This window comes from Theropithecus gelada, chromosome 7b, assembly GCF_003255815.1.
Source record: "Theropithecus gelada isolate Dixy chromosome 7b, Tgel_1.0, whole genome shotgun sequence".
NCBI classification, from domain to species: domain Eukaryota; kingdom Metazoa; phylum Chordata; class Mammalia; order Primates; family Cercopithecidae; genus Theropithecus; species Theropithecus gelada.
In genome coordinates, this window is record NC_037675.1 from 6,983,955 (window position 1) to 6,998,215 (window position 14,261).

General features: G+C 47.0%; 1 protein-coding gene across 12 annotated transcripts in view; it reads left to right on the forward strand.

The window, feature by feature from the left end:
- The window catches only part of NTRK3 (neurotrophic receptor tyrosine kinase 3), a 385,221-nt gene that overhangs the window by 60,859 nt on the left and 310,101 nt on the right, over window positions 1-14,261 (forward strand). For all 12 annotated transcript variants that reach the window (XM_025392723.1, XM_025392719.1, XM_025392717.1 and 9 more), the window contains 2 exons: window positions 8,522-8,596; window positions 9,333-9,404. In XM_025392723.1, coding sequence (XP_025248508.1) covers window positions 8,522-8,596; window positions 9,333-9,404 — 147 coding nt within the window. The remainder of the gene's footprint in view (window positions 1-8,521; window positions 8,597-9,332; window positions 9,405-14,261) is intronic.

A 14,261-nucleotide genomic window follows, 5' to 3' on the forward strand; every position in this document is an offset into this window, starting at 1 on the left:
TTAAAGACCAGAGACAGGACAGTGTGACTGGAGTCCACAAAACAAGGGGAGTGTGTTCAGAGAAGGAGCCCTGGAGGCGTCTGGTGGCCAGCTTGTGCGGGATCTTGTGGGTGGCTTCCCAGTGATGTCTGGACATCATTGGATTTTATTGTCATAGCCAAAGGAAATCATTGGAAGGTTTTAGGCAGGAGACAGTGGTTGCAATAATGTAGCTTGCTGGAGAAGAGGGAAAGCAGGGAGGCCAGGTAGGACGGGATGCTTGTTCTCCAGGTTAGAATAGGTGATGGTTACCTGGAGCATTGATGTGTAGGCAAGCTGGGGTTGCCATACTGTGCCAGCCCGAGCAGCAGCAGTAAAAATAGAAGCAGATAGGCTGGGGAGAGGTAGGGTAGGAGGCCACAGGCTGGGGTTCAACCAGAACAGCCTGGACTCCCCAGTGAACTGGCTGGCTCCCAGAAGAAATCTCGCTCCTGGGAGTTAGCCCTTTTCTTAGTGGGGTAGCAGTGAAGATGTGCCCTTGATCTTTTCCTGTTAGGAGACACAGCATCTTTGCACCTGCAGAACACAGGTGTGTGCACAAACATTCTTCGTTCCTGGCACAATGCTTTGGAATTGATCAGGAAGCCAGCACAGATGCTGTCATCTTCCATCTGTTCACTGCATGATCTGAATGTTCCTTTCTGTGGTCCCGGGGGTGGTCCCAGATGCGAGGCTGGTTCACCGTGGTCCTTGGCACACAGCTGCTCGTAGGCTTGTGTGCTAACGTGCTGGCATGCTGGGGTCACTGGCACAAGCTGCTCCAACCCCTGCCTGCTTGGGGCTCTCGGGTCTGGCTCCCCAGGCATCTAGCACACTGTCCCCCACAACAGCTGTCAAGGGAGGGCGAACAGGGTGACTTGGCTAGCGTGATCCGATGCAGCTCCTCCCCAGCCCCCTTGATGCCTTAGCACCATGGAGCTGTTGCTCCAGACGGTTTGTTTATAATGCTAAACATATCAGATAATTGAAAGCTAATGCTGCTGTCTGGATCACTAGACATAATATGCCTGGATAACAAATCAATTTCCTCATTGCCCTACAAGGCTTCGGAGTCAAAAGCGCAGCACATTGTGCGTGTGTGTGCACACGCGGACTCAGGCATGTGTGTGCTCCAATGCCGACTTGTTAGGAAATGGAATTCCAGACTAGCTTCTGCAGGCACTAGCTGGAGAGAAGGGACACCTGTATGCAATCTTGTTGTTTTTGAAGCTTTTGCATTTTGTGTTGGAGGAGTAGAGTACTCACATATAAAAAACATCCGGAGGCCTAGGCAGGTTGATTGCTTGAGGCCAGGATTTCGCAACCAGCCTGGCCAACATGGTGTAACCCTGTCTCTACTAAAAATACAAAAATCAGCCAGGCATGGTGGCACATGCCTATAGTCCCAGCTACTCGGGAGGCTGAGGCATGAGAATTGCTTGAACCTGGGAGGCAGAGTTTGCAGTGAGCTGAGATCACTGCACTCCAGCCTGGGTCACAGAGTGAGACTCTGTGTCAAGACATACACACACACACACACACACACACACACACACACACACCCTGGGGAAACATCAGCTTCAGCTACCTCCTGCTAGTATTCTGACATAAAGTTAGTGGTGTACACTTAGGTATCACTATGTAAATGTCAATTGTGACTGCACCTCCAGGAAAGCTTCACTTAACTGGCAACTTCAGTTATCCAAAAGGAGGAACAAAACAAAGTCATATGAAAACAAGGGCAAATATCTGCCTATCTGTATGCATGTGCATGTATGTGTGTGTGAATGTTTTCATATTCCCTTAGATCCTATTTATGCTTATATGCTTACTTAACATGCATTTCTAACAATACAAATGGAATCAGCTATTTATTCCACTAGTGCCATGCTTCCACACTGAATTGAGGACTTAGGCATTATCTTCGCTAACCCTCACCACAACTAGTTTTGCTATGGAAAAACTGACGGCTGGAGAAGCTCTAGTAACTGGCCTGAGGGCATCTGGCTTCCAGTGCTAGCCTGTCATCTCCATGTCAGCCTAACTCCAGGTGCCAGCTCTTACCTATTGGGCTCCAAGAGGCTGCAGAGGAGACTGGGCACAGCACATTTGGGAGGGAGGAGGGGCCCTGGGGACAGCTTAAGAGGTGATGGCCTGCAGCCTAATATCAAAGAAAAAGCCAGAAGATAGATAAAATGGATGTGATAACCATTGGAATAGGAAATCATATCAGGGTAAGGCCATTTGTAGTAGGGCTACAAATTCGGCATCCTTCAGGAACTTCTGAGGGTTTTGCTGTGTTACAGCCTGGCAGACTCATTAGGCTGGTCGTATTGATGTAAGGTCATCAAGAAAATGTAAATCATGATCTGTCTACTCCGCTTAAAAAGGCAAGGACGTGTGTAATGCATTTTAGGTGGAAAAAAGAAACACCCAGCAAGGAAGTTGAAAATGCAAAGGGTTTTGCATTTAAATTTAGTTGTCTGGAAAATTTGGTTATGAAGAAGAGCTCATTAATAGCAGTGAGAAGTCACAGTGAAGATAACAGCAATCTGACAGCAAGAGAGGAGCAGGAAAAGCTTAGAAAAAATGAGGCAATACTGGGCCTGCTACCTGTAGAGAAAGGAAGGATGTTCCTAAGTTCCACCAACCAAGCTCCTGTCTTGCCAACTGCCCAGGGAAGTTCTGCCAGGTAAAGGGTGCCTTGTCCCTGTTGTGTACTTCCTCAGTTTTCTTAGTCCTCTGGGGTTAGATGGTGGTCTTTGTATCTTTGCAAATCTTCTATAGTTCTGTGTATTCTACAATTTTCTGCATAGAAGAGGAGTAAACATGAAACATTAAATATTGAAGGTAGAAACAACTCTTAAACATATCCACATGACATATTTTTGATTAAAATATGGACCACACATTCTGTACCATCCAATTTTGGGATGCTTGGAGATTGCCAATTCATTTTCATATTGGCCCAAGCAAAACAGAAGGAAGAAGAGAAAACTGTGGTACAATCTGGTTGGGAATGGTGGCTCACACCTGTAATCCCAACACTTTGGGAGGCCGAGGCAGGTGGATCACCTGAGGTAAGGAGTTTGAGACCAGCTTGGCCAACATGGTGAAACCCCATCTCTACTAAAGATACAAAATTAGCTGGGTGTGGTGGCACATGCCTGTAATCCCAGCTACTCAGTAGGCTAAGGCAGGAGAATTGCTTGAACCTAGGAGGCAGAGGTTGCAGTGAGCCAAGATTGCACCATTACACTCCCGCCTGGGCGGCAAGAGTGAAACTCCATCTCAAAAACAAAACAAAACAAAACAAAACAAAAAAGAATTGCAATCTGATTTATTCTAGCACAAAGGATGTTTGCACTCCCCATTAATTAAATATCAATTAATATTTAATTTGTGCCATGTCCCATTATAAAAAAGGCTATGAAGCAGCTATCTGTGATCCTGGGTCTCTGGGACCTGGTGTTGCTGTTGTGAGTCACTGAGAGTGGCTGTGTTTCCGACTGATTTTCTAGGATTGCCGAAGAGACTCTGCATGGCCATTCCCTGACTCCATTCCCCATTCTAAGCCCACCTGGCAGCATCATGAGATCTTGATCCCAGAGGTCTACCTTGACTTCACTGAGGTTTTTGAGTTCCTGACCTAAGCCCGACTCTGGCTCTGGAGGTCAATGTCATCATGTATTATGCCCCACTGTCTCCCTCCCTCAGGAAAAGTGGTGCCCACTAGCTCTTGGCACAGTAGTGGCTCTGTGCAATGGAAGGGCAGTGGTGAGAGGGTAGGAGCAGGGCATTGAGCTGATTTTCTGAATGGAGCATTTCACATTTCTATGGAATGAAGAGGCATGAGAAATCCAGGAGAGGAACTTTCAGTGGAGAGAAAAGGCTCTGGGCCAGTGGGTTCCAGCCAGAGATGGTGAGAAGAGACCACTATTGCTTCTGGAATGTGTAGCCTGGCTTGGGTCATGGTCCAGCAGGCCAACACACCCGTCATTTCCTCTCAAGAAATGCCTGTGACTTGACAGGGTCCTGGGAGCTGTGGCTTGCCCGTTTTGTTCTCTCACCTGGACTCAGTGACCTAGAGGCAGACTTTTTTGTATTGGCCTGAGGCCTGGTAATGTTTGCTGCAAAGCAGTCATTTTCAAAATTGATGTTGTTTTGAGCCATGAGACTCTTGCTTTAATAGCCCTCTTAAGCAGAAGCTTTATATAATAAAGCAGGATTTCTCAATCCTGGTGCTGTGGACATTTGGGGTTGATGATTCTTAGTGGTGGGGGCTGTCCTGTGCATTGTAGGATGTTTAGCATCATTTCTAATCTCTACCCACTGTAAGCCATTGTTACTCTCTTTCCCCAGCCGTGACAACCAAAAATGTGTCCAGATATTGTCAAATGTCTGCCGAGGGGCAAAACTGCCTCCTTTTGAGAACCCATGTATTACGAGACTAAAGTGGAGGTAATTTATTTAAAGTAGGAGTGGGCACCTGATGTGCCACCCTTTGCCCTCTTTCTTCTCCCTCCACTCTCTGTTTCTGATTGAACCGGGACACCCGGATTGAGAGCAGAGCTGCAGGTTCCTGTGGGGGCCACTGCCATGCACTCTGCAGAATTGCACAGTCCCTTGGGCATTGCTCTAAATTCTTTTCCTCCACAGTGGGAGTGGGTTTGTAAGATGTCCGGGCAGGGATGAGCTGGTCCAGCCTGTGGTCCTGGAACAGGGAAACCAATCACCGCCCCCACAGGGTTTAGGTGCCTGGCCTTCCTCTAGAAGTGAATAGGTATTGATTTTTTTTTTTTTTTTTTTGAGACAGAGTCTCACTGTGTCATCCAGGCTGGAGTGCAGTGGTGTGATCTTGGCTCACTGCAGCCTCTGCCTCCCAGGTTCAAGTGATTCTCCTGCCTCAGTCTCCCGAGTAGCTGGGATTACAGGCGCCCACCACCACACCTGGCTAATTTTTGTATTTTTAGTAGAGACAGGGTTTCCCCATGTTGGCTGGGCTGATCTCGAACTCTTGACCGCAAATGATCCACCCACCTCAGCCTTTCAAAGTGCTGGGATTACAGGCAGTATTGATTGATTTTCAAATGACAAAACAAATGCTCAATGAAAACAACCTGGACAGCCCTGAAAATCACAAAAAAGGGGAAGCCACATGTAATCGTGCTGGGTTGAGGTACTCACTTACCATTAACAAAAGCAAACCAAACCTGCTCTTTTACTATATATACATATATATATATATATATATATATATTACATTATATTTTTTAGAGCCTGCCCTTTTCACTAAAAGTGGTGGTCTCCCTAGTTGCACACACACATCAGCCAGCAGAGTCACAGCGCTGACCCTCCTGGTTGGGTACCAAGTGGTGAGTCATAGGAGAACTTGGCAGGTGCCCAGCTGATGCCATCCAGAAATGTCAGGGCCTCATCTTCATCCTCCTGCTCTTCCTCGGAACCTGCTCTGACGCAGTGTCTATGCACTCCTTGAACCTGCTGGAATCCTCTGTATAAACTCCTGCTGGAACAGTTTTCCTGGAGGCCATGAATGACAGGTTTCCTACCCCTCTACACTCCACCACATGGGGTTTTTTATCAATGATTGCAGAGAAATGACAACTTCCAGCAGAAGCCTGATGCCATTTTTAGCTTGAAAACTGAGAACAAGACTGCTCAGTTTCTGTAAGGCACAGGAGGAAAATAATCAGCACAACTAGCTCTGCCTGAGGACTTATGTATGTCCCACAATGCAAAGGAGTTTCCTTTTTTATCATAGTCTTTTGCTCTTCACATCATTCTTAGGAGGCAGTTATTTTATTATCCCCATTTAATAGATGAGAAAACTGAGGCACAGACAGAAGAGGTAACCTGGACAGGGCACATAGATAGGGGCACTGATGGGACCAGGATACGCATTTTGACCATCAGCTTCTGGGGCAGGAGTCGACAACTGTTTTCTCTAAAGGGCCAGAGAGTAAATATTTCAGGTTTTGCAGGCCATATGGCCTCCGTAGCAACTATTCAGCTCTGTTATTTGTAGCTTGAAGATAGCTATAGATGACAGTAAATGGATGAATATGAACATGGAAATTTGAATTTCGTGTAGTTTTCATATGTTACAAAATATAATTCTTCTTTTGATTTTTAAAAATGTAAATGTCATTTTTAGCTCTGGGGCTGCAGGAAAGCAGGCAGCGGGCTGTAGCTTGATGACTACTGCCTTAGAGCCCTGACTCCTACTCACACTGTTGCACTGTGGCTATAAAAATGCCATTTCCTGATTTAGGAAAACTCAGACCTACCCAACGGAGGAGGTGGGGACCATCATTCTACTTACCGGAGGACTCTTTGCATCAAGGAGTTCATTCATTTCTCTGCCATATCTCAGTGCGTGCATAAGTCAGGGAAGAGTCAATTTGTGGGCATAAGGACGTGAGGGCTGAGAAGGGTAAGGCTCGAGAACATGGTAATGATTGACAACTCAACTGTAACAACACATTTATGGAATTATAATGTGGGCTGAGAAAAATGATTTCATTGATTTAAACAATTGGAACAAAGTTGCTTGTTGGGAGCAGATCCTTATAGGAAGCTGGGCTTCTGTGAATGAGAAGTATTCTGTACAATCATGGTGATCTACTTGGTAATTTACAAAGCCCAGGGAATACACTGGGGGACCTGGTGACACAGATAGTTCTACTCCTCTGGCACTTTCTTTTCATCTAAAATGTTGCCAGGTTCCCTGCCATGGTGGGACCAGACCACCCAAACTGCTCTGGGGCTGTAAAGCTTCCAGGGAGAACTTTGGCATTGGAATCCAATACCAACCTGGCCACCTGGTCCATGTCCCCAGCAGATGCCAGTGTCTCTGGCTGCTCAGCAGGGACTTTGAGAGAATGTGGTACAAAACAGGTTCTCAGCATACCTTGTCACCGTGTGGCTCTGAAATGCTTCCAGAGGCCCTGGCAGCCATAGTCCTGCTGCCTTGCTGGCTCTCACTCGACTTGGTGGCAGATGGCAGAGCTACGGGTGTGGTGGTGCTGGGGAGGAGACGTCTGGGGAAGGTGGCTGTCACTTTTCTGGACAGGGTGTGCCTGGGTTAGTTCTGTCCCAGGATGAGCTGTCACCTCTCTGCACTCTTCACTAAGATGGTACTTAGACTTCATGGCCACTGATCAGAGTAAAATCCTGGGAGGAAGGGGTGGGCAGTGGAAGGCCTTTTCCTGAGATTCTTTGGTGCCTCTTGGGATCGCAGGTATGTACGAATGGGCATCTTTCATACACCTTTACAGCTGCAAAGGGCTTTGATAATCAATAGCATAATGGTTCTCAACCTGGGGACCCCAAAAGCATTAATGAGGGGTGTTTATTTCTGGAATTTCATCAATATAAAAATAATAAACCCAGAAATCAGATCCATACCCATGACAAACCTTCTCATGCTGACAGCGTATTGAGTTTCTTTGCTTTGGGCTGGAATGTATGCACTGGATCAGTTAGCATGGGTTTGTGTCTGTTGATAAAAAGCTCTGGTTAACAGTGATTTATATCTCTGATTAATAAATCCAAGAAGATTAATTAACTAGCACTTAATAGATGTAGTGTGCTGGCTAGACATAAACCCCTTAAACATGGGATCTCTTGGGGCAAAGTTCTGAAAGGAGATCTTCATGATGAAAAGGGGAGAAACTGCTGATCCAGTGCAACTCTCCTCTTTTACAAATGAAGACATTCGAGACCCAGAGAGGTGGAAGCACTGGCTCAGAGTCACTGGGTCCTGAAGTCTCAGATGAAGATAGAGTTTGTGTCCTCGACTGCCAGGTTCCCATTCTTTCCATGACACCCTAGTGACTCCAGGATACTTAGGTGGCCCCACTCTCTGGAGTCAACTCCACCCAATCAAGCCATTGGTTTTCTTGAGCTCCAGGAGGGATTGGGCTGTGGGTCACCCAAAGACGGCTTCCAGGGTCTAGACCCTGGTGATGCTGGAAGTAGGTGTGTGTCCCTCCTTGGCTATGCCTGCTGGCCAGCCAGCCACCCCCTCCTTTTTTTAAGCCATATCATTTGTATTGTCTTTATGGGCAATAACTAAGGAAAAAAAAAAAAAAAAAAAAAAGGGCCAGCCCTTAGGAAATTCTGAATAGGAAAAAGAAAGAAAGGGAACAGAGGAAAACTGAGTTAGGAAGGCAAGCGGGGAGATTGAACTTCATGTCTTTAAATAGCATCTTTTTGGAGCTGATGGTGATTCAACACAATCCATGGGCCAGGAACTTGGAACCAATGAATCCAGTTAATTCTCTCAACAACTCCATCAGGCAGACAGTGTGAACCTCACCATATAGAGGAAGAAACTGAGGCTCAGATTTATTTGGTGACTTGACAAAAGGCCTGGCTGTCAATTAGCTCATCAGGGATCCAAACCCAGGTCTCTGTGGCTCCAAAGCCAGCCCCATTTCTGTTGCATCTAGTGACCCTTACCTTTCCTCCTCCCCTACAGACACATAGAGAACTGGCGCAGTCTTCACACGCTCAATGCCGTGGACATGGAGCTCTACACCGGACTCCAAAATCTGTGAGTGCACCCGGCCACAGAAAGGTCTTTCCCTGTGGAAGGGGCGGGTGTCGCCTGGTCTGCCTTCTGGGGTGGAGTGAGGGGCACAGCAAGGCTGCCATTGGTGCTTCCCCTGCTGGGTCTTCTTTTGGTAGAGTTGGCAGCATACACTTAGGGGACACCAGAGGCTTCAAAGGCCATCTCTTCACACCCCTTTGTTTCACCCTAGTCTAGAGAGGCAAGGGGGTTGCGTGAATTCCCATGTTGAAGGTAGGGTTTCAAGGCAGGCCTGGATCCCAGGCATGCTGGGTGAGTGTCCTTTCCCTAGCCTTATGCTTGACTGATGAGCCCCATGGAGTATGAGATTTCTCAGCTACCTCCTCCCTTGGATGTCAGTGCTAGTGACTGTGGGGACCTGGAATGGGGAGAGGGACAAGGAACAAAGAGGGCTGCAGCCCTGCCATCACTGGACCAGCAGAAGCCCTGGTCCTTACCCACTGGCCAGGATGGATGGAGGGCAGCTGCCAGTATGACCCCTGACCTCCCAGCCTCACACAGGGCCCCGGGGCAAGTGAGCCCAGATGCCTCCACTGAGCACCCCAGCGGGCCACCTGTAATGACTGGCAATGAAGAGGTGCAGATGACCCACAGGGCGGCTGCAGGGCCAGCCTTAGCCTCACCCCCTGCCAGCCTCAGCCCAGAGCAGACATCCCTCTGCCACTTCAGCTCTGCTGATCCTCTTTTTCTCTCTGTCTAGGACCATCAGGAACTCAGGACTTCGGAGCATTCAGCCCAGAGCCTTTGCCAAGAACCCCCACTTGCGTTACATGTGAGTAGAGCTGGGCTGCAGGGATTGGGGGGCACATGGCAGAGACTCTCGGGGCAGTGAAGCTGGAGACCTGAGGTCTAGACCTGGCTTTGCCTCCAGGAGCTCTTGGGCGAGGTTTTGAACTTTCTTGGGCTTCCAATTTTGCCTCTTGAAAGTATTATTTTGGGTTTGATGATCTCTGAGGTTCCTGTCAGAAGGAAAAATCTAGGACTAGGGGCTGAGAGGGAGAGTCAGTCTCCTGACACCCAAGTTTGTTCACTTTCATGATGAAACTTGCAACTTTATGGGAATGTAAATGATAGGGAATTCTACTCGTATGTAATGTGAATACTACACTTCTGAGACCATACATAGGCCCATAAGAGTGTGTATGTGTGTTAGGACTTGGGGGTTGCAAGATGAAAGAAAGCATGGCTAATAGCCAGTGTTATGTCTAAATAGATTCTGGGTTCAGTGGGGAAAAGCTCAGAGAAGTGGAAACACCTGTATAAAGTCACACAGCTTTGTTTGGGACAAGCTAGAGGTCAGGTGGTTATGGGTGGGGGTTCCTGTCTGTCTGTGCCTCCTTCACCCTGTCTTTCCCCTTTCCCTAGTGGAGATAGAATCACAAGAGTTGATGCTTCCTCTCTAAGCCCAGTTCTGGGCAGATAGACTTTGGGATTTAATTGAGGACTGCCATTTCCTGAGGAGAAAGTGGGCATGAAAGGAAGCCTGGGGTGAGTGATTAGGGGAAGTGCCAACCTGCTGCACCTGTAGAGGGGTGCTTGTTGTCTGGGTCAACTCCAAGGAGAGTGGCCATCTCGGACATCCACTGGGCATATTCCCAAAGAGTAGAGGCTCTGCAGGAACCAGGTGGGGAGGGATCTATTGCCTTTGGGGAGAAAGTGGAGAAGTGGTGTGCCTTGGGCTAGTCTTTCCTGCGGCCACTTAGAAGTTTCACTGACTGAGCACTTTGCTCCAGAAGTTCCAGGTGTTTATTTTATTTTATTGCATTTGGAAGGGCAGCTGGGCTGGAGAGAAATTGCATGCACAGGAGCAGAACATCCAGGGGAGCTGTGGGAAGTGGAGGGTAGGGGAGGTGGGGAAAGGGAAGAGATCACAGTGAATCCTGGTGGAGGAGTTATTTTTTCTTTTCTGGGGGGTCCTGACCTTACCCCCAGGCTCTGTGTGTTTTCCCAAGCACATAGTGAATGCTTGATAAATATTTGTTTATCAGTATGGCCACCTCTGCTTTCTGTGGAGCTTTCTTTTCTCTCTCTGGAAATAGCAGGCTCTATGGCCACTGCTCAGGGCCAGATGTATCAGCTCCAGGGGACTGAGACCTCCCTTTCAGCTGTCTAATGTAGCTGTTGCCCCTTGCCCCAGGGTAGCGTCTGTGGTGAGAGTCTCCTGATATGCGTTCTTTGCAGCTGGAGGCATAGCTGGGACCAGAGGAGGGTCTTGGACCAGATGTTCCAGGTGTTTATTTTATTGGGGGTTTGAGTTTCACTGTAAAACATCCCAAGGGAAAAAGTTTTTGACATCTGAGAAGGCTCTGTTTTCATAGTAATTAATACAAGGGTCACAAAGCCAAATGCCCATGGTGGACCAGGTGGGGTCATGTGTTCCCTCCAAAGAGGCAACCAGTCATCAGTTCCACCTGACTGCTGCCACATGGAGGTGGGGCCTGGTGTGGTCAGACTTGTTTCCAGAAGACTTAGAGATTCCATGAAACAACTCAAGTTTTAAATGCTGCCAACTAAAAACAAGACCCTTCAACTCCATGGGCCAAACGAAACTACTTCCATGAGCAGAATGTGCCACATAGAGTGCCAGCTTGTGGTGTGAGGTCATATTTGGGGGAGGGACGCTGTCGGTGTGAGAGAAACCCTCTTCTCTTTGAGGACAGGGACTGGGTGTTCAGGTTCCAGAGCCTTCTAGGGTATGGTGTCCCTGCAGCTCTTAGGGAGATGGAGAAGCTTCAGGACCCAGGCTCTGGAGTGGGAGCAGGGTTGCATCTTGGGCTGCAGGTGTCTCTAAAGTGGGTTGTACCAGAGCATGTCTTTGGCTTGCCCTTAAGGATCCTGGAAGAGGGCTGTGACCCATTGTCTCTTTTGGAATGATCTGGGTCTGCTGAGTGGTGGCAGTGTTAGAGGCTTGTGGAGGTTTGCAAGATTCCCAAGGCTTTGTGGGTAGGAGGACCTAGTTGGAGTAGGATCCAAGGATACCGTTGAACCTGCCCATGACCTTGGGCCCTGTTTTCTCCTGGACAGATTGGCCACATTTCTCCTGGACACACACTTGCCAAAGTACTTGCTATTGGTTACAGGGGGATTACTGAGAAGGATGGATGACCATTAGTTCACCCCTAATTTGAGTCTGGCTGTGCATTAGGGGCAAGTCAGGGTGCTCAACCTCGTTCAAGAAAGTCAGCATCCAGTCAAGTGGCTCTGATAGGCACAGTGGGATGCCCAGAGGAGCCTGGGGGTCACAGAGAGATGAGTCAATAGGGTGAGGCATAGGCACTGGCTTCATCCACGGGTTTTATTTATTAACTTTTCTTATTTATGAAGACACACATCAAATTTCCAATTGAGTAAATTTCCCGGCAGCTTTGGGACATTTTCTCCTGGCAACTGGGCCAGGTTTCTCTGCTGTCTCACAACATCTTCTATTTCTGTCCTCTAAATGCATTTACAAGTCTTCTGGCCCCAGCTGAGCAATCACAAGATGATCACTTACTCCAACACTAATTGCCGAGCCCTGGCTTGGCGGCTTTTTTTTTTTTGGAGGCGGGGAGGTGATGGCTGAGAAATCTTTTCGTCTCTCCTCTGTACAAAATAAGAAGTAGGAAGTGATATCATTGCCTCTAGTACTGATGTCAAATTGTCCAAATTGTTCTGATTGGTTGAACTGTCTCCCATCCCTAAGCTACCGGTGCATTAATCAGTGTAATTCTTCCTCATGGTAGAAAATGAATTGACAAAGTTTTGGCCAAGTTGTCTGCTACATGGTAGGCTGGAGATTAGGACTCTTGGGCCCTACTTCATGGTTTATGAGTGACTGACCATCTTTTCTTGACTGTTTCAGTTTTCTCCACCTTTTGTAGACTGTGGAAAATGAGATATGGATGAATACACATCAAGGGAAGCCCATTTTTGAGAGATGGGAATATTCTCCACCCTCGTATCCCTTCTCTGATCCTAAGAATTTTGGATTAAGGATTTTTAAGGATATGGATTTCTGAGATTGATAATTGGAATAGCTATATGCCAATCTGAAAAGTGGGCATAATAATAGTGTCTATTTGAGGGATGGGATGTGGTCAAGATTAAATGATAAGAGGCACATACAGCTCTCAGTCCAGTGCCCAGCAAATAGTGAGCGTTCAGAGAGGACAGTTGCTAGTAATGATAGTAATTAAAGTTATTATTGCTGGTGGTGATGATAGAATCAAAAAGAAGGGGTTAGGTAACCTTGATGGGTACTCTAACCACTTCTTTGTCCTGGAAAAGCTGAATTTCAGTCTCACAGTGGAGCCCACTTCTCTGGTGACTGGAATACTCATATTCTCCAGCGTCTTTCTTCATTGTACACTGATGAATAAATCCGGATGAGTTCTCTATTCTCTCCATTTATCCTCACTTGCTCTAGACTGTATGTAGACTTCTCTGTAGATGCTGTCAGTTTCACAAAGGACCTAAGCAATTGTAACTGATGAGCCGGCAACTTTATTTATTTCCACCTGAGTAGAGATCTTGTCCACCAGCATTATTGAACTTGGGTTGTTCTTGGAGTCCTCTGAGCCCCGCTTCTGCAACCAGCCCCTCTTTCCCTTTATGGGGTGTGTTTTCTCTGATATGGCTCATACAGACTGGATCGCCACAGTCTGGGATCCCATACATGAAAAATGTAGATGTCTGTCTATGAGCTGCACTCAAACAATGGTACTTACTTTCATCATAGAGCTCTTTATGGTTTTCAAAGTGCTTTTCCATACATTATCTCATTGAATTCTCATAACCATCCTGGGGGCAGGGATATGGTAGGCAGCTTTATTTTACAGCACAGAAGATAGGCTCAGAGAGGCTCTGATTTGTAAGTAGCAGAGTAGAACTGCACCTAAGTCCTCTGATTCTCTTTCCAGGAATCTTTCCACTATAGCTCATGGGCCAGAAGGGGCAATGTTTTTTCACAGAAGCAATTTAAAAAGTTACTATGCTTTGCTAGTCATTACTGTGTTTAGAAAACCACATAGAACTGCTGGTATCAGAAAAGAAGAGGGAAAGGCTAATACTGGTTGAGAACTTCCTGTGTGCCAAGAACTGTGCCTGGTGCATTGGCAAATATAAGCTCACTTACTCCCCACAGTAGCTCTAAGTTAGGAGTCCTCTCTCCCCATTTCATAGATGCAAACACTGAAACTCAGAAGTTATAACTGAGTTCTCCTAAGGTTACACAGTAAGTTAGTGGAACAATCAGGATGTGGACTCTAAATCCTTTGAATCTGAAGTCCGTGTACCTTTTTACATTCCAGGAGCGTTTTGTCTCTCTGGTTTTCACAGCAAGAACTTCTTATAGGAGGGGTGGGCATCTTTAAAGTTCCGTGAAAGAGCTGCTCTTTCCCCCTGGGGATTCAGCACGATCCATCCTCAAAGAGCTCTGTTGAGAAAGCTCTGTTTAGTTCCTCTTTCTATTCAGGTCAAATCCTATAATGACAGTTACATTACAACCTGAGTATCTTTATTACAAAGGATTTCTTAGCATTAGCCTATGGCCTACTTATTTCCAAGAATATTTAATGTAAGATTCCAGCAAGCCAAGAGAATTTATTTAATCCCTAGAGTTGATTGTGGTGGGATCTCTCTTGGGCTCCAT